This window comes from Myzus persicae, unplaced genomic scaffold (genome assembly GCF_001856785.1).
Source record: "Myzus persicae strain clone G006 unplaced genomic scaffold, MPER_G0061.0, whole genome shotgun sequence".
In the NCBI taxonomy this organism is placed as follows: domain Eukaryota; kingdom Metazoa; phylum Arthropoda; class Insecta; order Hemiptera; family Aphididae; genus Myzus; species Myzus persicae.
The window spans coordinates 69,842-96,778 of NW_019104149.1; the positions used below are offsets into that span (position 1 = coordinate 69,842).

Here is a 26,937-nt window from a genome sequence, read left to right on the forward strand (position 1 = left end):
AAATAATTTACAAAAAAAAAAGAGGAAATCATATGAAAAACATGAGTTCTTATCATCAAAAAACACTCCTTAAGTTGTATAAAAAATCTCAAGAATTTTAATTAATTAATTAATAACAATAATAACTTCACAGTTAAAATATGAATACAAAACAAATATTTGTTTATTATTAGGTGTATTCTTTGTAGTATATGTTACAAAAACGAAAATTGGTCTTTTATAATTATTTGTGTTCACTTACAACTAAAAACAATTAATTCTTTTATTAAGTTTAATCAATGGGTTATTAGTTCTTGTTGTCATCGTCATCATCATCATCATCAGACCACCATATCACTGAATCGTCCATATTAATATTCATAGGTTGTACATTGGTTATTGATTTTAAATGTATTTCAGGTGTTTCTAATACCTTCAGCGTTGAAATTGACTTGTTATTTTGCTGATATCCTGTGTCTATCTTCAATTCAGACATTCTTGTTACAATAAAATCGTTAAATTGTTTTATTTCTGGCATAGTGCAATTACTATTATTAGAACTTTTTGATTGTAAAGAAGAGTTGCTCTTACTCATTAAAGAACTATTAGAAGAGTAAACTTTTTGTTTTGCTATTGTAGTAATACAATTATTTTGTAATTTTTGAATTTCTAAATCTGAGTCATTACTATAACAAATGTTTTCAGAGTAGTTGGAGATAGAGGAAAATTCATTGGCAGAATTATCTGATAGATTTGTACTTAAATCATCAATAAAACTTAAGTCGCAGGAACTTGAAACTAGATTACTTTCTAAAAATACCAAATTACTTGGTTCCCTTGGTATAAAAATATTTTTCTAAAGAAACAAAACAAAATTTAGAATTCATAAATTATGTAAAATCAAATTTTAACTCACCACATAGTTTAATTCTATTGGATTGAAATTTGAATATTGATGGTTTTTGTACAGTGGAATTTCTAAATAAAATATGTAATTTGTTTAGTTAGTAAAATTTAGTTAACATTTAACAAGTGTATAATTATTATTAAATTACCTTCAAACAATTTTTTTGTGTGGACATTTTTTAATAACTTTTTTAATGGTATGTACAAATTATTAACTTTATGGTATACAATTAATTCTCCTGAGTAAACATTGTTTTCAACAGATTCCGGAGTAAAATTGAAACTTAATTCACCATACTGATTTTTCTTAATCAAAATTTCAATTGCAGTTTTTAAATCATCATCATCTAAACAAAGATCTATGTTAATATAGTAAGTTGGGAGTATAAGCTGCAACAATTTGGGTGGACATGTTCTCAATTCAAATATGCTGCCTTTGTCAGTAAATCTCTAAACATCAATATAAAACAAATGAAATCAATAAAACAATAATTATCAACTGAACAAAATATACAATACCTGAGAGTCGATTAAATAAACTTCAGGGCACAAATTATTGCAACTATTACAATTTGATATGATACCGCGCGCCCATAACCCGAGGTTTTTGTCAACTTCAACAATTACTACCTGCAAATAAAAAAATGTGTTATAACAGGTACTAAAATAAATGTTACATATCAAAGATATATAATAATATGTTTATCAGCAGTAAGTATTACATAGCTACTAACCTTTCCAGTTTCAATAATAGGATAATCAAATTGTTGAAACCACTCTGTGCAATCGTTAAAACGTAGGAGTTGAGTATAATAATGTTGATAGTACTTAGTCGAACCACTATTAAATCTTTCAACAGCGACAAATGATCTATATTCTTTGTCAATTTGGCTTATTATATTCACACTGTAGGTTGTGTTCATCTCCATTTTATATCAATAAGTTATAGGAACTTTAAACATTAAAAATTACATTCCATACACGACACAACTCGCGACAACCATCTTCACGAGACAACTGACAACAATGAACTAAGTTAAGAGTTAACAATTCTTATAGTTCAACACTTAGATCATATACACTGGATAGAGCTATGGTTTAAAATCTTGAAGCATAGCTGTTCGTGCCCGAAGTCATCACTGCGCATGAGCAAAGTACATGATCTAAGCATTCAGTACCTAATCGTCCTAATCACTATTCACTATAACACATTATCGGTCCTTCGCCGTCCCGCGCGATCTATTTCATTTCTCACGCATGCGCAATGATCGGGCATGAACAGGTCTGCTTCAAACACGGACCACGCGTGATAACCGCTATAGCCTCTATCCAGTGTACTGTGTACATGATCTAAGGTTCAACAGTGTAATCGTGATAAAATAATTTGTATCTTTTTGGAATAATAATATCAAAGTATTGAATGCTTGGCCATCGAAGCTGATAGCACGATTTAAGATAATAGATTGTGGCCGACAGTAACACGGAATAAAGTAATGAGTAATTCGATTGTCCACGATAGGGATTATACGAATACGACTATGGTCTACATTATCTTAATTCGTTACATCCACGTTGGATAAACTTTAGTATGGACGTTTCCTTTATGTCGGGTTCAACGAACGAACTAAGATATCTTAGTTCGTGCGTTATGGTCATAGAATATACAGCTGATACAATGTACAATAAACTGGAAAGGTAACTGTAGCCTATACAACAACAACTCATATCTCACTGTATTGCCCTGTCTCGTTATAGTAATTAGTAGGTATTGTAGATACGTAAAAAGTCGTATATTTCAGATATCTATACTAACTAGTAAGTAGTAACTATGAATTATGATCCATAAATGGTACCATAGTCCATAGCTATATATATAAACATAGAACATAACTTTTGGAAAGGTTATGATATTTTTTTTTTTTTTTGCTAGCTGAAAATCTAAACGCCGGTATTACAAATGTTCTCAAATTTCTTAGGGATACAGATGAATTTCATAATAAAATATAGATAATATGTATTATAAATTACATTTTTTTTATATAATGTGTTTCAAGGGTATGGCCATAGGCGCAAATAGGGTGGGGCTTGGGGGGCTAAGCCCCCCCTGATTCCATCTAAGCCCCCCCCCAATATTTACTCTAATATTAAAATTTAATGTCCCTGTTAATAATCAAATGTTGTTTTCGATTACTAACTATGACTGTAAAAGTGTAGAATATGGTCAATTTAATTTTGTTTTTTACATTTTAATTATAGATTAATTGATTTATGAAACATTGAAAACATAAATATCGCGCGATATTTCGAAAACAGTCATGTGCATCATGACTTTATCGGTTATAGAAGTATTTATTTTTATAAACACTAAATCTAATATTAATTTATAATGTATTTATATTAATAAATTGTGCTAAACAATGTTATTGAATGTTTGAATCTACTTTTTATTTACCGTATACTTTTGAAAATTAATTTGTAAATAATAACTTTTAGGATTTATTCGGTGTTTCCAAAGATTCTTTAAGATCAGAAATGATGGTTATCAAAAATGTCTTGAAAGTTAATGTTGATTTTTAAGTTCTTCAAAATCACTTAAACTCATTGAATAGCAAACAAATCTTTCCAAATTATTATAAATTATTTAATGCAGCAATAACTTTGCCAATCAATTCCGCTACTTGTGAAAGGTCATTTTCCGCAATGAGGAGGTTGAAAACATGGATGCGATCAACGATGCTCCAAGAAAGATTTAGCAGTTTAGGGATAATTAATATTGAAAAAGACATCAATATTGATAGCGTCTCAGTTTTAATTGACTTTGCCAAATCCAACACAAGAATAAAATTAATATTGTAACCAATTATCTAGTTAATAATAAATAAAATATTATGTGCATTAATAAGTAATCATTTTATAATCGTAGCTAATAAAAAAAATAGTAATATTTTTATTTGGTGTGACGTGTGAAAGGGGGGGGAGGATTTTTGTTGAATATATTAAAGGGCTTGAGCCCCCGCCAATGTAATTCCCTATTTGCGCCTATGGGTATGGCTAAACGATTTTATCTAGTTGTGTTTGATTTAATTTATCGATAAAAGTAGTAATAATGTTTTGGAATTTAGGAAAAAAAACCCCAAAACTATACTTAACTGTTGCCTGTTGGATACAACTGTTCATAATCAATAACTATAAAAATATAAAAATATAAAATTTTAATGATAGTTATTTTAAAATCTTGGTCAGTTACTTCGCATAAAATGAAAATAATGAAAAATAAATAAATTTATAACAATTTAGTAATCAGTAATCACCTACCGAATAATAGTATTTATTTTAATTGCTTACTCACAACTGCAGTAGTCTTGTCCATCATGTGACGAAATATATTCTGCACTTCCAAATTGAAATCAACACGAACCAGAAAATTACAAATAAAGAAACAATCAAGGTACATGACTTTGATGAAATGCTTATCAATAAAATGATGCTGTTTATATTTGTGTTTTTGTTGATGCTAGACTTTTATGATGTAGATGACTGTAAAATTCGTCGTCTATTTAGTAATTTAAATAATTAATTAAAAAAAAAAGAATACAAACCGGAATAATACAGAGTAAATTATTAAAATGAAATAATATTTTAAGGTTTTTAGTTTCAATTAAAATCTTGTCTTCAAAACCTGTTTTCAATTGAATTATCTTTATAATCGAAAGTAACGTGGATTATGGAATATAATAATTAATAACATAGAGATTCTGTACAATTTATGATTCACAAAAGTCGATCGATTTGATTATATTAGTGTACTATATTAACAACTAGTTGTTTTTTTCATCATAAATTGTTGCCCTATATTCCTTTCCATAATTGTATACATATGTAACTAATTGAATAAATTAGGTACAAAGTAACTTAGAGAAGATTAAAAATAATGTACCTTACAAAAATTAAGATACATCACATGTTTCTATTCTATCTAAGAATAATGAGCCTAAGAGTGTCCGCACACTGATAAAATTGAATGAAGGATGTATCATTGTAATAATTTATTATTTTGTTTTTAGTCATAACAGTAGGTAAATTATAATTTCACGACAAGGATACTACAACATTGTTAAAGTACCATTAAACTAGACAAACCAACCATTATTTTATTACCAATTACCATAATAAATAGAATACAGTCAAATTAACATAATGATACAACTAAAATTCGTTTGGGACTACCTATCCGACTTTAATTCCAAAAAAAAATTTTTCTTCGTCATCCGATTTGTTTAATTTCTAACTCTTTTTCGCATCTATTCGTATTTTATTTACATGGGTTGCCGATGAAGTATGGCCGTACAGGTTCGTATTTCGTCCGCAGCTGTAGAAGTCGGGATCACTTAAATCGCAGACAATGACACATTGTAATATCACATCTTAATATCTATGACATTGAAACTGAAAAAAAACGAAAAAAAAAATACCGGTACCTAATCAAACTTTTTTCTTTCATGAAATTTCAGGACAAGTCTTCAATCTCACGAGCGGATCACCGCAGCTAGTTCCAAGGTAAATATGCGCATGCGTGCACCTTATCACAATGTTATCACAGAATACAGATATTATCAATTTATCACATATTAAATAGTTATCACTTAGAAGTTAGAATAAAAATATTAAAATTGTATAAAAAAGTATAAAATATTAATAAATTATGTATAGTAAATAATAAATTAAAGATGTTTAATACATCTATGTCTTATAATATGTATGTAGTATATAAGTATATGTAGTACAAGTTATTGTGGTTTTGAAGAGGCATCATAATAAACATGATCAAAGTCAGTATGTATTGTTTGGCTCGATCGCTCTTCACTATTAATCGTTTCCAGAATAGAGGATTTTTGTACCTCTGTTGGTTTTGTCAATTTGTTAGTTGATGCTTTATGTTTTTTTTTCGTAGAATGAAAACGTTGTGTCGCAATATTTTTGTGGCTTGGCAAGTTAGATACTTTTGGGAAAAATGAACCGGAATTGATTGGATTTGTTTGACCCTGTTGTAAAATTTGCACAAGGTCTTCAAGTTTTTTAATGCCTTTTAGTTTGGCTTCATCTGTTGCAGTATTCGCCACTCCTACTGCTGCATTAAGTAGAGCTGTAAAGCGAGTTGATATTGAAACAGATTCATTTGGATGTACCGAATTTATTTGAACTCCTTCAACAACATTACGATTATGCTCATCAAAGGCTGATGTTTCTCGGTCTTCGTCAATAGAAATTTCAAATTTTTTATTGGACACTCGAATGCATGCATGTACATGTTTACAAAAGTTTCCTTTGATTTTGTAATCAATACATGTGCATGTAAATTGATGGACACACACATGACAATTAGGACATGCCAAAGGACATCCTATACAATTTTCTGTGTTATTAATTGTAACAGAGTATGGACTTTTATCTGATGTCGCCGATTGTACGAGCCACGTGTGTGTGTTAATATTTGTTATTTTGCTGTCTTCAATATGTACGCTTTGGTGATGACTGTGTGCAATTTGTTCCATCCGATATGTAGGTTTATTTTTCATCATTCGTATTGTCCTTTCAAACATCATATCCCTAGCGAAGCGCATCAGCAAACTAATACATTTGTCGACTCTTCTATTTTGTTTGCCTTGCATGTAACAATATTTTATTTTCTTGTGCATCGCTTCCAAATACATATTTGTGTTCAAAGATAAATCATGTCTATAACAGAATGCCCATGCTTTGGGTCTATGAGAGTAATAACTTTCAAAATAATTACCAAAATCTTTTGTTTCGTCATCGTCTTTAAGCATTGCGATAAAGCATTCCATAGAATTTTGGAACTGGTCTACATCCATAATTTCCATTAATGTACGGCAAGCTTTGTATACTTCTGACTGTTTAGTAAGGGATTTAATCTTATTGAGATTTTTTCTCCAACTTCTATCTACGTGCCAGTTACAAAGCAAATGATGTTGTGGTTCTATCATTACATTTGACCAAGCGTTTATGTATGTTGAAGTATCATCAGACATTAATACTTTTGTTGAAATTAAACCTACTTTTTCTTTTACAGACAAAAAAAATCTTGACATAGCCACCGAATCAATTCTATTACTTATACAAAATGCTACTGGACAACCTGCTCCAAATTCATCAACAGTAAGCAATGTTGTAAGCTGAAAGTCATGACTGGTTGTTCCATGGGTGCTGTCAATGCAAATTCGATCGGTCGCGTATTTTACCAAAACATCTTTTTGATAAAGTGTCATAATTACAATCATAAAATCTTCTTTCAGTAGTGGACCTTCTTTTTCACATCCCTGGTTTTTAAAATATATTATTGGTGATTTCTCCTTAAGTAACATCTGTTCTTGCACCCATATTTCTGTGCTAAAAGCATCATTTGTATGTACAATATCTCTGTCTAAATCATAATCTCTTACAATATTATGCAAGTCTCGTTTGTCGACAGCATGGAAACGATCAACACTTTCTGCTGTAGATGCTGATTTTCGAATATCATCCAAAATACGTTCAAAAGTCACTCCAGATTTAATTCTACCAGCCAGTTCATCCCTTTCTTCTTTTGACAGATATAAAAATTTCATGTTTAATGCATGGCCTACATGTGTTCTTCTAAATTCTACTGTCACTTGACCTTCATTATTTGTTAATATCATTCCAGCTGGACAAATTTTTCCAGTTTTACAAGTTTCTGACCATTTCATTCTCTTACCTGTACCTTCTTTTCGGGAAGAACCTGACCGATGACAAGCATAATATGTTTTATTTCCAACCACTCTTTGAACAACAAAGAAAGACAGATCTTCTTTTTCAACATTTCTTTTCCATATTTTAAATTCTGTTATATGAAAAATATTAATGTATTAATTATCTATAATATTTTACAAATTATTATATTAAGTACCTTGGAGTGAATCAAAGTCCTTACATTCTTTTTTCATCGCTACATTGTGTACTATGGAAATGTGTTCACATAAATTTGAGCATGTTGTACAANAATTTTAATATTTTTATTCTAACTTCTAAGTGATAACTATTTAATATGTGATAAATTGATAATATCTGTATTCTGTGATAACATTGTGATAAGGTGCACGCATGCGCATATTTACCTTGGAACTAGCTGCGGTGATCCGCTCGTTCAATCTCGGAAGTTGCTGATAAGTTTCTTATCTATAATCGTGGTACCTATAATAGTTAAGTGTTGATTTTTTTCATTCTTATTTACACTAAACTGCAACTTTAGCGTAGTTTATTACTATCACAACAAAATTATTCTTCGTGAAATGTTTAGTTTTTGAACACCAACTGTATTTGCTTACAATGTTTACTTAAAATAATATCTTTAAATATATTTGAAATAATATTATTATTTTTTAATTATGATTTATGACATTAAATTATAATGATCTAATGGTATTAAGTTAAAAAGATTTAAAAAATCGATCGAAAACATTGAGTTTATAGCGGTAATTGGGTGCACGGAATTTATTAAAATAATAATACAAGTAAAAAACCAGGTTAGTGGTTTAATAATTAAATGTTTATGAGGATGATGAAAAAGAACATACTATAAATAAAAATGATTAATATTCATTTACTATTTGTATATTATATTTTTTAGAATTTTAAAATGGAAAAAATTTCTCTATTTGAGTCTTTTAATATCAATACTAAAAACAAACAAATAAACGAAATTGATTATAACAATGTTATGGATTTATTGAATGAATTATCTGAACTTGATCCAAAATGTAAGTACCTTACACACATATTTAGTGTATTAAATTTTTCACAAGTTTCAAAAATAATTTAATGATTTTCAATTTACCAGGTAATAATAGAAGGTATTTTTTTCTATATTAATCAATTTTGACTTTATTTCAATTTTTATGTTCATTACAAGTATTGCATAAGTAATATTCGTGATAACATTAATAACATTAAATTGATTCAATGAATACTTAAACGCTTAATATAAATATGATGACTATTTTTAGGTTTGTCAGCAGATGATTATGAAAAATTAATTAAATATTTGCCTTTATCGCTTAATATTCATGGCAATCAAGTTGTAGCTGCTGGGTGTAATGTAATAGCTTCATTATGCTCAGATGACTTAGCGAGACATTATTTTGGAGAAAAAATAACTGTGTCTACTGTAAATATATTAAAATCACTTACGAGTCGTATTAATAAAGATAAATATATTCAAGAATGTTTGCTTCAGACATGTCGTGCAGTTGGGAATCTTTGTTATTACCATGGTAAATAATAACATTACTCTCAGTTTTAGATTAGTTGGAAGTTTTTATACTCAATAATGCATAAAACAAAATATGTAGTCATATTTAAAATAAAGTACTCTCAATATGTATACATAAATATATTACTAAAATTAAACATCAGATAGAATTATATTATCTTTGTTCGTGGTAATTACCAATTTATAATCAATATTAAAAAAAATTATTGTTCAAGTTTCTTTTGGATGAAAACAAATTTGCCTATTTATAATAACTTATCATTAAATAAAATGTGGATTAGTATAAATTTGTTTCGAAACATTTTTAGAGGAAAATACTAAATGTGCATTAAAGGAAGGATGTCTTTCAATTACTATGGAAGTTTTGAAAACAAACATTAATGAAAACATTCAACCTGTTGTCATTGGATTATTACTAAATTTGACTCATTTAAATGACTACAATTACAAGGTTTATATGAATAATAAATAATAATCTATTAATATGTAAGAAAAATTGTTATTGTACATTTTTCACAGTTTCAGGATAACATGATTGAAGAATTAAATTTTTATGGAATTCAATACATGGAATATAAGAATAATAACTATAGATTTTATATAAACTTGGTATCAGTAATGATCAATATTGTTAGAAAGTCCTCAAGTAACACTACAATAACAGATTATGAAAAATGTTATTTTATTGATCGTTTATTGCAAACATATAATATGCAAATGAATGTTACTTCCATTTGTATTAAATTCATTAAACAAGTCTCTAAAACTTATAGTAAATGCATAAAATACTGAACTTAAATTAACATATAAGTATATTAAAGAAAAATAAACATATTTTTAGATGTTTATAATTGGATATTAAAAGAAAAATATAAAATATTAATAGAAGTATTGGATACATATGAAGAAAACCAAGAAGAAGATCCAAAACGTATTGTTAAAAAAATATGTGACATCATAATATTAATTTCCAATGATGGTATGGATTACACATTGAATTTTTAACTATTATATATTAATATTAGTATGTCTCTGTAATATATTGTCTTGGCTCATGCTTTGTTACATCTAGAGTTGAACAAAATTAAGTTTGTTAGTAGGTTAACTTGTCAAATTCATGTTATTTTAGTATTATTCTAGTCAATAACAGCGGACAAGTTAATTTGCTAATGAACCAAGCTAATCTTGCAAATATCAGTATTATTGTTATAGTTAGAAAATGAGATTCTAATAAAAATTGCAAATTTATTTTGAGACATGTTAATAATTTATATTATCAATATCATATTTTGAATTAATTTACTAAATATTTTTTATTTTTGTAATATTATGGTACATCATAGTGAGTGCTGTAATACAAAATATAAATATCGTAAAGTTAAATTTTAAATTTAAATTTTTTTGTTTAGATGGTTCTATGGAAAAAAATAAACAACTTGATGTTTTATATTTAGTAGAATGGCTACTTAAAAAACTGAATTCTAATAATTTATATGTTAAGTTGTCTGCTGTAAGGTCGTTAGCAAATTTTAGTAGATATAGTAAGTTGATATTGATTTTTAGTTAAAATTAAGATATTATTTAATATACATTATATTACTATAGAATATGAACCAAATCATACAACCATAAGTCCTGCAAAAACTGTTATGAAACATATAACATGGTTTATAAATACTTTAGATAAATCAATCAAGGATAACAATTCACTGATGGAAATATCTATACTTTGTTTGTTCAAGTGAGTTTTAAAATATTTTTTTGAAATTAACTTAACTAATCACAGTTAATTATTTTTTTTTAGAAATCTTTTATATGTTACAAGTTTTGAGTCTATGGATGAGAATCATACAGATAAATTGATCAAAACCACTATTGATGTTTTAAAACACACAACATTTAATTCAATAGTAATGAAAGGCATGGATGTAATAAGATGCATCATAAAAAAAGGTGGGTACGTGGTAACATATCATTAGGTGTTGAGTAGGTCATTGTAATGGACGTGTTAAATTTCAATTCAATGATTTAAAATTATTGTGTAATGTGTATAAACATTTTGTATCAACAATAATCATATAAATAAAATAACAATTTGAGCTTGAAAAGAGTCAAATTATTTTTAAATTTTTTTGTTATATAAGAAATGATTATATATAATCATAATAAACATTCGCTGACAACTTGATGCATCTACAGTTATTTTTTTTTTAGAAATACACCAAAAATCAAAATAAATTTTGCCTAAAAATTCACGTTTTTTCTTAATTTTTTTTTCTGAACCTTAAAAATATATGTGACATTTGAATTATAACCTCTCAAATGCATTAATTAGTTTCTACCAGAAAAGTGACTGAAGTTAAAAATTGAAGCTAGTTTTCATAAACACTCATTATTGTAAAAACTGTATCAAACATTAATTTTCTTTCATATTTTCTTTTTGTTTGTTTTTGTTGTTGATCTTGGCTTGAATGGTCTGGCATATTTTATTTATTGATACATTATATACATTTGTATGAAAGCGACACTCCTTTAGATACTAATACATATACATTTGATAATAAGTTATTAAATTCCTTTATTTACAACATTTTATTTGGATATTTGTCTGTTGAAGGTACTAATAACCCGATATGAATTGAATAATATTTAAACCAATGATGAATCAAGCTCACTAGAATTCTTATGATGGGTTTGATTAACCTTGTTGAAGTGTTTGAATTATCAGTGTTAGGTATGTTCAGTTGTTGAAGTTGGAAGTGGTTGGGGGCATCCCTCCACTTTTTATAATTCACATTTTCCATGCCTCTATTTATTTTTTAACTGTTTGAGTGATATATGAAAACTAAATAAATTATGGAAGGTGTCCCTCCACTTATTTTGAGTCACTTTGACCACTGGATAATGGATATGTTAGCATGAAACATACATAATATATAGGTATTGGCCAAATTGAGTTACAAATTTACAAGTATAACGGTTGTTCTAAATATTTACTCTAATGTACAGGACCGTATTTACAATTTTTTGCACCCTGGGTCAACCAAAATTTTACCCCACCCACCACCAAACAATAGATCTACTTTTTTGATTTTTCTTAACACATTTTTTGTTATAGTTCTTTATGGTTAAGTCATGGTTGTCTATCTACAACCGAGGTTATGCTAAAATAATATTCATTATATTCTATGCTAGTACTTAACCGTTATCGTTGCACTGCTAAGTTCACAAAGGTCGTGTCATAGTACAAATTCTTAAAAAAAAAAAAATATTTATTGATATAATTCTACACCGGGTTACAGCGGTGCCTGGCTGCCCCCTAAATAGATCAATATTTGGCCCCCGGTGTCAATGTCACCATTTCCCTCCCCCCTAATATGGCCCTGCTAATGTAGTTAGGTTATGTGCAAGTATATTTACTTTGAATTTGCTAATTGAATCGTGCACATGAGACACTACCTGATAAAATCAGTTTATTGGAACTTGGTATTTTTTATGTATTTAAAATTGTATTTGCAATAAATACATATCAAAATAGCATTAAAAAAATTAAAGAATTAATATTACTGTTTAGGTAGTCTACTATTGGCTATTTGATTAATTGTAATAATTATTATTTTTAAGTATTGAATTGATGCATAATAATAATGTTTAATTTTAGGTAATAATAAAGGAAAGTATTTATCATATTTTTATCTTTTGTAGGTGGCATAAGTCAAAATCAACTTGTTTTATACAAAAATTCAACCTTTATCAAATTAGTAACTACACATTGTAATAGTATTGATGAAGACATTCAAATTTTAGCAAAAAAATTACTTTATTCAATTAATGAGGATTTAAATGAATCTGAAATTGTTGGATCAAATACAGTGGAAGATAATGTACAAATTAAAGAAAAAATGTGAACACCACTAATTGTTATATTATGCAATTATTATTTATTTGACGAAAAACCAAATGTAATAAGAAAAAAAAATTGGTACTAGTCTTGTATGTCACACAAAGTATTTACCAAACATTATTCTATTTTCTAACTAACTTAATTTAATCTTTATTTTTTTGTTACACTTATTGATAATCGTATATATATTTTGGAATAACTAATCAAATTAAATATTTTCGTTTCCACCTAAATCTTCTACACAAATTTCTACATTCTAAAAACGCCCGTTTTTTAAAAACCGGTTTGGAACTTTTAATTCATGTGTATCATGCTAGTAAGTACATTGTACTCGTGTACAATGTTATAAATGTAACAACCAACATAATGTCCTTACCATTTTTATCACACAAAATTTGGAAGACCAGGTTTGTGCAAGGTGATTTTTTAAGCATGCTCACTCATTTTTTCCTTTAAATGTACATTTATTCAAATTCTGATTTTTAGAATTTTTAAGTGTACCTTAAGTCCATATTTTCAAATTCCTGATATTCTTCATGATCGTTTTACATTGATGTGTGTTTTCACTCTGGTGTTGGGCCCATTGAATACACATGAGATCTCAAATTTCAAGTATAATAAACTATTAATTAAAAGAAAATATAGTTGACAAATTAAAATAAAAGGAGTGTTGTAATTGGTCGGTAACTTTGTCTTCCATAAAAATTATTAAGTTATTGGTTTTACCGTAAAAATATCCCATACTAGTCTCAGTTATTAATTATGATGCAGACATTGGGGTCCATTTTTTTTTCCAATGTAGCTAAATTGTTGTTCAAGATATCAAAATAATATTATAATAGAATAATTTTAAAAATAATACTTACTATAATCAAAATAAGCATGGATAAAAAAAATGAATAATATTTTGGAAGATAACTTTTTGCCCTGTGTTTCATATTATAAGACAAGTATGAATTTTTGTTTATTTTAAATATAAGTTAAAATTAAGTGTTACATTTATTTAGTAGTTGGCACCAAGCAATGTAATACCATCGATAATGGTAATAGCTAATTTATATTTTGTACTATTTATTATTTAAGAATATATTGTACATTGATTTGTACTTGTTACTTATGTTTTTCTATAACGTAAGTGTTTTTTTATTATCATTATTAATTTTAAATTTAACTGAAATGACTTCTATTGATGCATGTTTGAGCCACCACCTTTGAAAAGTAGCATCAACATATAAGTTACTGTCACTTTCTAATCCTCTACAGACTATAAAAATGTAAATACTTAAATATATTTTCTGTAGATAACTTTTTAATTAAAAACCTTACAGTTTAATTCTGCAAATAACGGGTAACAGGTCGGAATAATTGACAAGCATTCGGTTCTGACTTTACACCCATTCATTACATTTACTTCAAGAAATATTTCTCTATACATACAGGAGACCACCCCTATTCACTCATAGGACCAAATCGCTGGGTCTAGAGACTTGGAATTTTGTACAGAGGTTCTTTAAGCCATGTAGGGGCACACTAAGAAAGGATTTTTCAAAATTCCACCTCTAAGGGGGTAAAAAGGATTTTTTTATATAGCTATATAATACACGGGCAACACAGTGACGGGACAGCTAGTATAATATAGTATAGACGTAGGATAATAAAGTCCACCTCAAAAACTATTTATAAATATTGAATTGTTGTTTTTAAACATTTAACCCAACTTTTCTTGTAGGTACGGAAAGCTTAATAATCAAATGAATCATACAAATATAGAATTTTTTCTTACTAATTCAAATTAAACATGGGGTGTATTGGACATTAAAACTTAACAGGGTCAACATTAACATTGAAATTAATAGAAAACAAATCAATTCATACTTAAGTAAAAATATAAGTCATATTTATTTTTTATCTAATTGTAATAGCTAATAATAAAACATTACTAAATGTAAACTATGTTGTATTGCTTACGTGAAACATTAAATTAAACAATGTATTTTAAATTATGATACATTTAAAAAAATTGAAAAAAATTGATAATATTTTTATTGTAAGATGTGTATAATTGCGTTAATGTTATAAATTGTTTATTATTTAAATATTATTAAAATTAAAGAAATCTTCAAAGAACCATCCTTCAGAATTTTCGCTAATACTTCAAATTCTCTTCAACTATAAGCCCTGAAACAAAACAATTAAATTTAAAATAGATTTTCTCAAAGCAAAATATTTTAGACAAATAAAGATTATATTATATTATATAGAGTAATTTGTCATAAGCCAAAACTTTTTAGATCAACTGTAGATTTTCAATTGGTCATTTTCAAACAGCGGTCGTAGGTATTGTATTTATCCTAAAATTAAAATTAAAAAAAACTTATAAAAATTATTGTTAATTTAATAAAATAATGATATTTTAGGATGCATACCATAACACAACTATCATTGGTTAAGATATTAAAATTTGCACAAGTCATCTTATTCTGGATTATACTAATCATACGGATATGAGTAATTAGTGGACAAGTGCTAGTTTTCAATCATTGGAAATCGCAAAACACTCAAATGGTCTTGAAAGAGTATTGAAGAATATTTGACGATGACAGAAATGTTGATTGCAGTGAAGATTTGGTGTTAATAGAAGGAATGTTGAACATGGATATGTTGATAGAAGTAATGTAGAACGTAGATATGTTGATAGAAAGAGTGTTGATTGCAGGTGTGTTGATAGAAGTAATGTTGATTGCAGATATGTTGATAGGAGAAATGCAGAATGAATGTTGATAGGTGTACTGTAGTTGCTCATTAAAAATGTTGATTGAAAGAAAACAATTGTGGGGCTTCAAAAACGATCAGACAGCGCTATGAAAACGATGCAAGTATAACTCTGCCAACAAGTCAGCAGCCTGTTGACTGGACAGTAGGCTAACCTGTCAAATTCTCGTTGCTAGAATTACAACGATCAATATGACAAAAAGAAAGAATTTCTTACCTAAAAATATTATTTATAGACTAAAGAGTAAATTAAAAAGAAAAAAAAACAAATACATTGGTTATAGGTTGTCCAGTAACTATTTGAATACAAAAATATAAGTTTTTTTAACTATCTGTTTGAAAATGATCAGTAAAGATAAAAATAGAATGAAATTATGTTTATATTATATCGTTTATGTATTTAAATTAATTGATTATTATATTAATATAGCAATGTAATAATAAAAGTAAAAAAAAAAAAAACATCTAGGATACAATTGTATTATATATATACAGATTTTTTTGTGTTAAATAATATTAACGATTTATTTAAAAAAAAATTTCTGTGTAATATTTAATTTCTACAGACCTCTAACACCTATTTTTTTTGTTTAACATGCAAGTTTAATAGATATTGTATCTTATAAGTAATTATTGAGATTTATACTAGTCAAATAATATTTAAGGTTTTATCATCAGTATAAACTAACCTCGTTCGTTATTCACTGCTATTACTATTCGGAGTTCCGTCAAGTTTAGCCTGATTTTTCTTTTTCATGGTACGCAATGCCTTTTCCCTTAGACGTTGTTCTGACTCATCTCCAGATTTGGCATCAGAACCCTAGAATGTTAAAATAGAAAATGCAATTATTTAAATCTTTAAAACATAGAAAGTATAATTTATAAAAAAATGTTATTTACACTTTCTTCAGTCTTGCGTTTCTTATGTTTTTTGTGTTTCTTATGCTTCTTATGTTTTTTATGTTTCTTGTCTTTTTTCTTTTTTTTGTCATCACTTTCCTGTAATAGTACATACAATGAAGAAAAATATAAATTTTTAACTAAATTAAAAATTGCACATACATCTGAACTTGAACTGGACGATCTCTTTTTACGTTTCTTTTTTTTCTTAGAATCGTCATCATCAGATGAAGTAGAATCCTTGAGTTTCCGTTTTTTAGCTTTTACTTTATCATCATCTGAGCTAGAATCTCTTTTAACTTTCTTTTTAGTCTTTTTTATAGATTCATCTGATGAACTTGATTCTTCCTTTTTTTTAACTTTGGAGTTTTCAGCATCAGAAGTGTCAGATTTTTTTATAGGTTTTTTAACTTTTTCTGTTTTTTCCTATAAACCAAAAAAACATATAATTCTTGGTAATTTTATATAGATGGGCTAACTATACATTTAATATATACACTTAAAAAAAATGTATATGTTAGTCTAGAATAATATTAGAAAATTACAATGTATGATATGTTTATTATTAAAATTAGATTTTTAAGTTTCTAAGAGGTATTCTTTCAAATCTGATCGGTAACCTTCTGATGGTCGTTGAAGATTGAAAGTCTAAACAGTAAGGTAGCGATATCGTCTTTCTTGAGAGCAAATAATAATAGTAATTATTTATGTTTTTAAACTGTATCTAATCCTTAATGTTTTAAATGTTAAACGGATTTTACATCTCAGAAAATTAATTTAAAAAAAATTGGTCATCTAAATAAATTCTAATGCATCATTTAAATATTACTTTAAAAAAATAAAAATAAATCTAAAAATAATATACTACTTTAACCCTAGTAAATATAAGCTATGTAAGAAAAAAATACTCACTTCATCTTTCTTTTTAATAGCAGGAGATGTTGATGATTTTCGTCTTGAACTTGATGAATTTCTAAAACAAGTATTAAATTTATATAAATATATTTAACATTTAATTTGTAAATAAGTTATTAGGTACTTATTTTAAATAAAAATATAATTACTTTTTATCTGTGTTATTTTTCTTTTCTGATGAAGGAGATTGTCCTTTTGATCTTTGTGGCTGAGAAAATTTAGAATGTTGTTCATCTCTAACACCCCTAAAAAAATAAGTATCAAATTATTTAATTTAACAAAAAAAATTATACAAATTAATTTCTTTAGTAACAACTAAAAAGTACTGTTCAATGATTTACTTAGGACAAATATGTTCATATAAAAAAAATTATATCTTAATTTATTTCAAAATATGTGTGTATAAAGTTTAGTATTTGCATAAAATATAACAACTATGTCAATTATGATGGAATCACAAAAACATTAATTTTTTGTACGAGGTATAAAAATAAATGTTTGCTATAGACATAAAAACTATTTCTGTGAAGATATTAAATAATATATTGTTTATCATTATTAGTAAATTTATTGTCCTTGTGTTATGGACTGTGGGTATAATAAATATACATATGCACACAATTTAGTCCACGCCTTCAAAATACATTTTAATTTACATCACTGGCTCTAAGAAATGGAGTAGGTTTAACTATAATGAGTATTTGACAAACATTGATTCAAGCTTTAGTTTTTAAAGAAATATAGATCGTCATCATTAGTATGGAGTATAAATTAAGATAAATAGTTATTTCTGCATTGCAAAAAAGAGCTTTTTGTACTATAAAATAACAAATATTTTTAATATATGGTATGTATTCAATTAGAATTGTCTTTAATTGAATATGAATATAACACAATTTTATAATTATAAATTAATTGAGTTTAATCACTAAAAAAAGTAAAAATTAACTTATACGTACAATCTATCTTTTACCGGTTTACGGTCTGTCTTGTCTTCAGCTTTCTTAAAAGGTGAAGGGGTTCTAGATAAACTTTCTTGAGATACCTATAACATAAAAAAAAAAAACAATTAAAAAAATTGCAATAACATGTTGAAGAAATAAGATTACGTATAAATTACATTAACATTATCAGTGATAACAGTGATATACATGAATACTAAAAAATGTTAATTACAATGATAAAAATAAATATACGTATAATTTGGTGCTTAAATGAAAAAAAAAAATAATACCGTTTACTGTTATAGGATAGTTAAACATTATGATCAAGTGTCTGTCAGTCTTACAAAAATAACCAAAAATATTTTAGTTGAGTTACAGTTTCATAAATATTTCTTTTTTCTGGTAATGTCATATTTCAATTATTAATTGTTTTCTGTTATGTTATTTGATATTAATAATTATTAATGTTTATCGTTTCTGTTATGTTATCCATTTTCGATTGTTTACCGATATCTGTTTCAATTGTTTATAATTCACTAAAATTTTACTAATAATTTCAATTGTTTATTGAACCGTTTAACGTTTTGAAGCCCTGCATATAATACCTTTGATTTTGAAGAGTTATCTTTTTTTGTCGGAGAAACAATACTGGAGTCTTTAACAGTACGTTCCCTGCTACGTGATTTTCCACTTGGTCTCCTCTAAACAATACATAACTTATATACCTTTAAACTTATAACTTAATGGATAACAATTAACAAATACTGTTAAACAGGTATCACGAACAAATTATTATTAATTTATAACATACTTTAGATTTTGAACGAGATCTGGTATGCCTGCTGCCCGATCTAGATTTTCTTTCAGGACTTCTAGATTTCCTAACCATAAAATATAAATTTTGTAGAATTGTTTTAAGCCATTAGGTTTAGTATTTACTGCAAGTTACCTTCTTCGAGGTGATGATTTTTCTTCTCTTTCTCTCTGCCGGCGCCTATCACGTTCACGGTCCCTTTCACGAATTGCTCTTTCTCTATCTCTACGTTCCCTCTCACGATCACGGCGATTACGTTCTCTTTCTCTTGCCCTTTCCCTTTCTCTATCTCTATAGTAACGATCACGACTTTTTTCACGATAGCGGCCACGATTGAAAGCATGCCTAGATGGACGCCTTGATCGAGAAGATGAACGATCACGGCGATCCTTAAAAATAAATATACATTTGATTGTTAGTTAGCGCTCATTATAAAAACAGGTACACTCTTATTTAATTTATTCATAATAATTACTCTTCTATCTGTAGATTTATCTTTGTCCGATTCACTACCAGAAGAGTCATCTTTATTTGTTCGGTATTGTCTTTTTTTTTGGATACTGTTTTCTTTTTTCTGAATTTCAAAATCTTTTTTACGGTCTAGAAAAAAAAATAGCCAATATTTTATAAAATAGTTGAACCAGTTAAATTAGTTTAAAATTTGTAATAAATACCAGGGCTTAGAGAAGAATTAGATGATGATGAACTACGACTTGATGAAGAAGAATGATGTCGTCTCTTCTCCCTACGTTTAGTAGAATCTCTAGATACTGATCGATCTTTAGGTTTAGGTTTATTATTTGTTTCTACTTTTTCTTTAGCTGGTGAAACGCTGAAATTGAAAAAAAATAATTGATGATATGAAAATAGATTAGTAATTAATTGTTCATAAACAAACAAAAGATTTTTTTTTAATATTTCATACATGTTTTAGATAAAATTTAGACATTTAAATGTTATGTTCATTAATAAATTAATAAGTTATGGTTACAGGTAAATTACATTTAAAACAAATTAATACAGATATTACAAAATTGACCAATTTATTTAATATATCTAAAATAAAATCTGACATTCTATTAATGAAATCTCTATTACAGTGGAGTCGAGTATATACCATTATTGAAAAGTTTGAATTCATTAGTAAATTATTGTACCCATATGATGAAAAATTTTAACAAATGTTTAAGCTCTCTCATTCAACATTATTTTAAAAAGTGCTGAGAATTTTCAAATTTTGATCTCTAAATATTAACAACTAGATCCACAACATTTGGAACCAGAAACCTTTATAGAAGTTGATGATCTAAGCATCACACTTCGACACAAAAGTAAAAAACATACATCATTATAAAATCAATACATTCATTGCTCTAATCAGAATCTAAAATTTAACTTGAATAAATAATAGTGTATCACAAATACATTTTTTTATCCTGACTACTCTTCTGGATAAATTATATCTAAGAAAATAAGCTCCAAATAACATCGACTCAGTAGCCATAGCTCTGACACTTTTATGTTTTTCGTCAGTTACACATAAGAAAACGATAATTAATGTAAATTGTGGACAACTTATATTTGACACGTATATGAAAATAATATTTTTTTGATACAACCTAAGTATATAGACATTAACTAAGGGAATATATTATGTACATTAGATATAATAGTATTAAGATAATACTTACGAAGTCTTTGAGTTGGTAGTTTTTTCTTCAGTTAAGGTAACATCATTTTTAGGTGAACAACTACGACTTTTTTCTTTTGTAGTTGGCGAAGTATGTCCATTACTTACAAGTTTTCCTTTAGACTTTGAACGAGAACTAAGGACATAAAAATACATTTTATATATATTATTAAGTCAGACATAAAACAATATATTAAAAAAAAGGGGTTAAGTAGATATCGAGTATATGGTAATATTTTTGAATGATAACAAAAATAGCTAGAACTAATAACAATCATTCTTTTTATATCTCTAGTAATCAACTTACGGGATTAGTAAACTGGGTCCCGGAAATAAAATTATATATGTTCATAGTTCATCCCATTTTTTAAATATATAATATCTTTATTATTTGTCAAATTTTATAATTATGGCATAAATTAAAATATATTTTTATAATATTATGTTCTTGGTATAAATTATATGAATTAAAAAATAAATTTCATTTTTAATATTATGCTTTAATTTAAAAAAAACGTATTTTTATAATATTATGTTCTCGGTAAAAACTTTGTTATCGGCGGTTAGTGTTTTGTTTGCTATGTTTAATGTGATTGTGATCATCAAAAATGTCAGTCTAAATGTAAGAAAAACACAACAACTTTAAAACTGTATAGCTTTAAGACACAAACATACATAAGTTGTCATACAGCACTCCAGTAAAAATAAAGTGAAATGATCCAGGTATGTGTCTATATGTTATTATCAGGATTCGGGACTTAATGCATTTGCTTATTTTTATAGATTGACTGAAAATGTAGCAGATTGCTTTGAAAGTGTGTCATGTTACAACACGATCAATTATAAAATTTAAAAGTGTGCTTTTTATGTTTTTTTTCATCCATTTATTCAAACCAAAAAAAAATACTAATTTCTAGTTTTTATGATTATTTTTGCTTTTTTGATCAGTTTTTCTAGTTTTTTTTTATGGTATTTTCCTGCAAAGTTGTTTTTGATAGAATTAAATTTATAAATAATTCTTATCTTATCTACATTGCTGCGTATTTAATTAATTAATTTTTTTTCAATTATTTTTAAATATCTTTACATTTTATTTTTCAGAAAATCCATAAAATCGCAAAAGTAAAGTTTAATTTTTTTAGTTTTTATTTTTAAATAAATATTTTTGCTTAAATTTAAGTTTTTTAAATGATTTTAAGTGCTATAAGTTAAATTTATGATAACTGATACACAATAAGACAGACTTATATGTATGTGTGTATACATCCGTAAATATGTATCTTGTTCAAAGTTACAGCGTTAGAATATCTCATTTTTGGCTATGACCAGTGTAATAAAATCATTTATAATGTTCGTTCATATATCTAGAATCAATAGATGTCCGGGCGGTATACTGCTATATGGTAAGGCCGGAGCAGGTATGTAGGTTTATAGCCCGGGACTCATTAACCCACTACTACCTTTATATACCTGGGACTCAACTAACAGTTTCCAAAATGTACATAAATGATTGCAGACCCTTTACGAAATTGAAGTTGAAGATTAAAATATTTTTCTAGTCTAAAAAGTATCTTTAGCTCAAAAAAGCAACACATATAATACTATTATAAACTCAATACATTAACCGCTCTACTCAGAACCTAAAACTATCGTAACTGTATGAAGCAACAATACTCAAAACTTCATTTAGTACCCATAAAACAAAATTATAAAAATTGTTGAATAACAATTTATTGATTTGATTAAAAACAGTACTTACTCTCTTTTTGTATGTTTTTCTCGTACTTTATCTGAATCATGATCTTTATATTTATCCCTTTCCTTTTCCTTATCGCGTTTATCACGATGGCGATCTCTAGATCTGCTACGACGATCTCGTGTATGTGATCTACTACGACTTTTTCTTCTAAAGCAATACAATTGTAGAAAATTAATATTACTATTTTAAAACATTCATGTTTTGGCTGTGATAAAGATAGATAGGTAGATCATTATACATGACATTTGGTATGTTCTGAATGAAGTTGATACATTTTATACTAAAAAACTGTTCAAACTGTCTGGTTACATAAAGTATATGCTATTAACTTGAGTATTAACTTAATAGCATTGGGTATAAAATCACCAATATATACATAAAATAACCATTTGGCTGTATATTAGATGTCAAGTGCACCTCATCATTCAGTAAATCACTTGGAGGTATCGAATTTGAATTCAACAAAAAATAATTAGCTTTGGATTGGAATGTTTCAAATTTCATTTGGCTTTATCAGGGTTGTTTAATATAATAACATATGTATACAACTAAGTAGTTGAATACAATGATGTTTTATTATGGAAAAATTAATTTTTAATTTTAATAAATTCAATACTTATCTAATATGAAAGGATTTGTCATAATTATATTTTACTTATAAGGGTAATTTTTTTATATAATGTAAATTATTATTTAATATATATTAAGTTCAAGAGTAAAAGAAAAAAAAAAATTTTATCATAATAAATACATTATTGAAATTAAAATATTACCTTTCTCTATCTTTTTTTCTTTCTTTTTCTCTGTCTTCTTTGTCTTTTTCAAACTTCTTAATCATATCTCCAACTCGCTCTTGATCTTCCTGTAAAATATAGTTGCAACATTAGTCCACCAAGAGTAAATAATAAATTAGGTTTTAATAAAAAAAAATTTGAATGACCAAAATAAACTAATAAATTGCATAATAATTTTGGTATGATTTTCTATTATCAATTATAGGGTATATTAATTATTAAATACTTTAAGGCAGCGGTCCTCAAACAGTAATTCACAAGCAAGGTTATTCAAAATCAATAAATCAATTTTATTATGTATTCGCAAAGATCATTTGTAGAATACTGGGACATACAGTTCAATTTTTTTTTGAGAATCACTGCTTTAATTTATATAAGATAGCATATGTCACAACTGTTCTTACTAAATGAACTAGATGAAAACATTTTTTATAACCAAAACCAACTAAAGAAAAACACAAACAATTACAACTATAAAAGTAATATTACCATTTTCTTTTTTAATTCTTCTTTTTTTTGCTCAATAAATTTAGGGGGAATTCCCGATGGAGATTCCTGTGCAGACAAAAGTAATTCCCACAAGTCCGTCATAAATACTCGAGCATTTTTGCCATTCAAGAAACCTGTGAGATTTATTTGCATTTTTCTTGGATCAGGCCACTAAAAAATGGCAATATTAAAAATATGTAAGTAAAACATACAAGATATTTTACATACAGTATCTGCTTCAAGCTGATTGTTCACAAATTCTTCTACAACATCGTCTTCCATTCCTAGCAATTCTGTTATTCTTTTACCAATCCAAGGTTTGATAGTATCTAGCTTTACTTTATTCATATCAACCTTTTATGGAACATATATATTTCGATAATTTTAGTATTTGAAAATTAAAATAAATAAAAACAAATTTAAAACCTGGATAATTAAATGATATTAATTATTATACCTTAGCGTTTAAAGATTCACTAAATTTCATTTGTTTCAAAAGCTTTTTTTCTTTGTCACTGAATCTAGTGTCCTGGTCAGCACTAGTACCCTATAAATTAAATAATAGTATGTTATAAAAATTTCAATAGATCTTTTAACTAATGATTAAAATCTCATTACTGGTCATTACAATTTAATTGTCTCAAGCACTTATACAAAATACATTCAAATGACAATGAATAGAAAAGTACACACAACTGGGTAGGTTGTATGAAGTTATTTTTTTGAAAATAGGTAGATATCTACTAATTTAAGGCATGGCATATAATTATATAATTATTTTAAATTTTCATTCTCAGTATGTATGTTGAAAGAACATTTTTGACATTTCTACTATTTTGTAAATACCTAATACAATTTTAAAAAAATGAAAACTAAACTTTTGTATTTAAAAATTTTCCCAAGTCTTCTTATCCTGTTTTTAACAATCAATATTATATTATAATAGAATGGGAGCCACAAACTGCACAGGAAAAAGAAATATAGGTACTCTATCAGGAAAACATACTCATTGGGTAAACTGCACATAAATGACACACCGGGCAAAATAAAATTATACAATAATATCTAACTAAGTATATTAACTAAAAACAACACTGATGGATATATACATTGATATAAGTGAACCAACATTGTATGGGGTATTGCGAGTAGTGTGTCATTTAAATTATAAATAACTATTACTAATACAACTAGTCTTTCAAAAACAATTTGATTAGTATGTATGGACATTTTCAGTAACACATTATCCATCCAAGATTTTGGAACTATATAAAATAAAAATGAACGGTCATTCAAAATTACGGGTACCTAATTTTTCTTGGTATCACAACATGAACGGGAATAGCCTAATTAATTTTCAACAATATTGTTTCTCAAATAATCTAAAAAAAATTATTCCAAAAGATGTTAAAACTTTTTGAGAATTGTTTACCTATATAATAATAAAATAAAACTTTTAAGTCTAATAATAACCACCCTATTTTATATTGCTTATTTAAGTATCTGCATATTTATATTTAATTTAAAAATAAGAAAAATCAAGAATTTCTATGTTATAAAATATATAATTGGTTGTTATCTACTGTATTTATTTTTATAATTTAAGTATGTAAGGTAGGTACCTAAAATATATAAAGAGGTATACCATGTGAAATATCCATTACATAATACTACTTTATTAGGTTAATTAATACATTTTATGACAGGTCTTACCTAATATTATTTATTTAAGCTTACCTACTACCTTTATTTTATAGATACAGGTTGTATCATACACAAAAAATAACAATATTTGTCTCGTATAGTTGTATAATACCTGTATGTATGAACATTAAAAGATGACAATTGTGTATCAGTAAGGTTTACAATAGCATTGTATATTATTAGGCCAACCTTATTGGTAATACAGCAGTTAAACATACAACTATTTTTGTACAGCTTATTTCAACAACACAATATAGACGATGACCAAAGAGGTAAACATGGACGTATTTTATAAAATGCAAAATGACAGTATCTATTCGCGGTGTTCCACATAATTCCGGTAACACCGTACTATTACAAATGCTGGACAATTTCAACGCACAATTTTACGTTTAAAAACGTGAAACGTCGGGATCGTCTTGGACGTACGCAAACAGTCAACATATTTTTAAAAATGTACTCACCGTATACATCTTGAATCCGGTTCTAGAACCAACAGATCAGAATATTGAAACACTCGGGACGGTAAACAACAACAAAATGCCAACTACAATTCACAGTACAATATTAATTAAAAATTACTAACATTATTAAAACAAAATTGAATGCAGACACTTCGGAGTGCCTCGGACGCTCGGCACCTCACACGGCCGAAAACAATGGTAAAAAAGTAACGAGAAGTTCCTGATTGGTCGCGCTTCGATCAGTGTTGTAAGTTATGAATTATAACACGCACGAAGCCACGAATTACGAACCATTTACACAATATCTTACAATTTCGCCGATTCAGTGGTTCCACCATAGAGCAATTTCCACGCCGGCACAGTACGGCACGCCATCTGTTCAAATAATATTATGTGACCGTACGATATAAATATTGTACAGCATTTTTATCGCGGTGTTCATGGAAAGATGAAACGGCACGACGCAAAATAATTATAAAACAATAATAATATGAAGTGCACGACTGGCTTGACGTCTCGGCTATAATAATAATAATAATATGATATTAATGGATGATTAATTGTAATCGAGGACTAAGAAAAACTAATAATGTAA

The 26,937-nt window shown here is 27.1% G+C and overlaps 4 protein-coding genes across 13 annotated transcripts; 1 reads left to right on the top strand and 3 right to left on the bottom strand.

Annotated features, from left to right (window-relative positions):
* Positions 1-139: 139 nt before the first annotated feature.
* On the bottom strand, positions 140-2,078 carry LOC111039285. The gene is made up of 5 exons (XM_022322732.1): positions 1,620-2,078; positions 1,405-1,515; positions 1,035-1,335; positions 896-957; positions 140-835 (listed from the first exon to the last, which is right to left on the bottom strand). The coding sequence occupies exons 1-5, from the start codon at positions 1,812-1,814 to the stop codon at positions 287-289; spliced, it is 1,218 nt and encodes a 405-aa protein (XP_022178424.1). The 5' UTR covers positions 1,815-2,078; the 3' UTR covers positions 140-286.
* Positions 2,079-5,413: 3,335 nt separating this feature from the next.
* LOC111039292 lies at positions 5,414-7,917 on the bottom strand. The gene is made up of 2 exons (XM_022322743.1): positions 7,832-7,917; positions 5,414-7,765 (listed from the first exon to the last, which is right to left on the bottom strand). The coding sequence occupies exons 1-2, from the start codon at positions 7,866-7,868 to the stop codon at positions 5,673-5,675; spliced, it is 2,130 nt and encodes a 709-aa protein (XP_022178435.1). The 5' UTR covers positions 7,869-7,917; the 3' UTR covers positions 5,414-5,672.
* A 13-nt stretch (positions 7,918-7,930) lies between these two features.
* LOC111039284 lies at positions 7,931-14,203 on the top strand. 3 transcript variants are annotated; one of them, XM_022322730.1, is made up of 11 exons: positions 7,931-8,447; positions 8,552-8,681; positions 8,928-9,088; positions 9,158-9,194; positions 9,502-9,644; positions 9,713-9,965; positions 10,035-10,172; positions 10,603-10,734; positions 10,799-10,934; positions 10,998-11,146; positions 12,899-14,203. In XM_022322730.1, exons 2-11 carry the CDS (start codon positions 8,561-8,563, stop codon positions 13,099-13,101), a joined length of 1,473 nt encoding a protein of 490 aa, XP_022178422.1. In that variant the 5' UTR covers positions 7,931-8,447; positions 8,552-8,560; the 3' UTR covers positions 13,102-14,203. The 3 variants fall into 3 exon arrangements, with proteins under 3 accessions (XP_022178422.1, XP_022178420.1, XP_022178421.1); XM_022322728.1 differs by having other exon boundaries at positions 8,928-9,194; XM_022322729.1 differs by having other exon boundaries at positions 7,931-8,123; positions 8,928-9,194.
* A 763-nt stretch (positions 14,204-14,966) lies between these two features.
* On the bottom strand, positions 14,967-26,581 carry LOC111039283 (serine/arginine repetitive matrix protein 1). 8 transcript variants are annotated; one of them, XR_002605077.1, is made up of 20 exons: positions 26,343-26,581; positions 24,632-24,721; positions 24,403-24,528; positions 24,175-24,345; positions 23,665-23,753; positions 22,892-23,038; positions 21,134-21,268; positions 20,117-20,274; positions 19,918-20,042; positions 19,578-19,831; positions 19,440-19,509; positions 19,234-19,329; positions 18,644-18,729; positions 17,834-17,920; positions 17,682-17,742; positions 16,932-17,195; positions 16,770-16,868; positions 16,559-16,689; positions 15,524-16,041; positions 15,415-15,448 (listed from the first exon to the last, which is right to left on the bottom strand). XR_002605077.1 is itself a non-coding variant. In XM_022322726.1 (19 exons), the coding sequence occupies exons 1-18, from the start codon at positions 26,349-26,351 to the stop codon at positions 16,567-16,569; spliced, it is 2,199 nt and encodes a 732-aa protein (XP_022178418.1). In that variant the 5' UTR covers positions 26,352-26,581; the 3' UTR covers positions 14,967-15,275; positions 16,559-16,566. The 8 variants fall into 8 exon arrangements, 2 of the variants coding, with proteins under 2 accessions (XP_022178418.1, XP_022178419.1); XR_002605076.1 differs by having other exon boundaries at positions 15,524-16,024; positions 17,834-17,929; XR_002605075.1 differs by having other exon boundaries at positions 17,834-17,929.
* Positions 26,582-26,937: the final 356 nt, after the last annotated feature.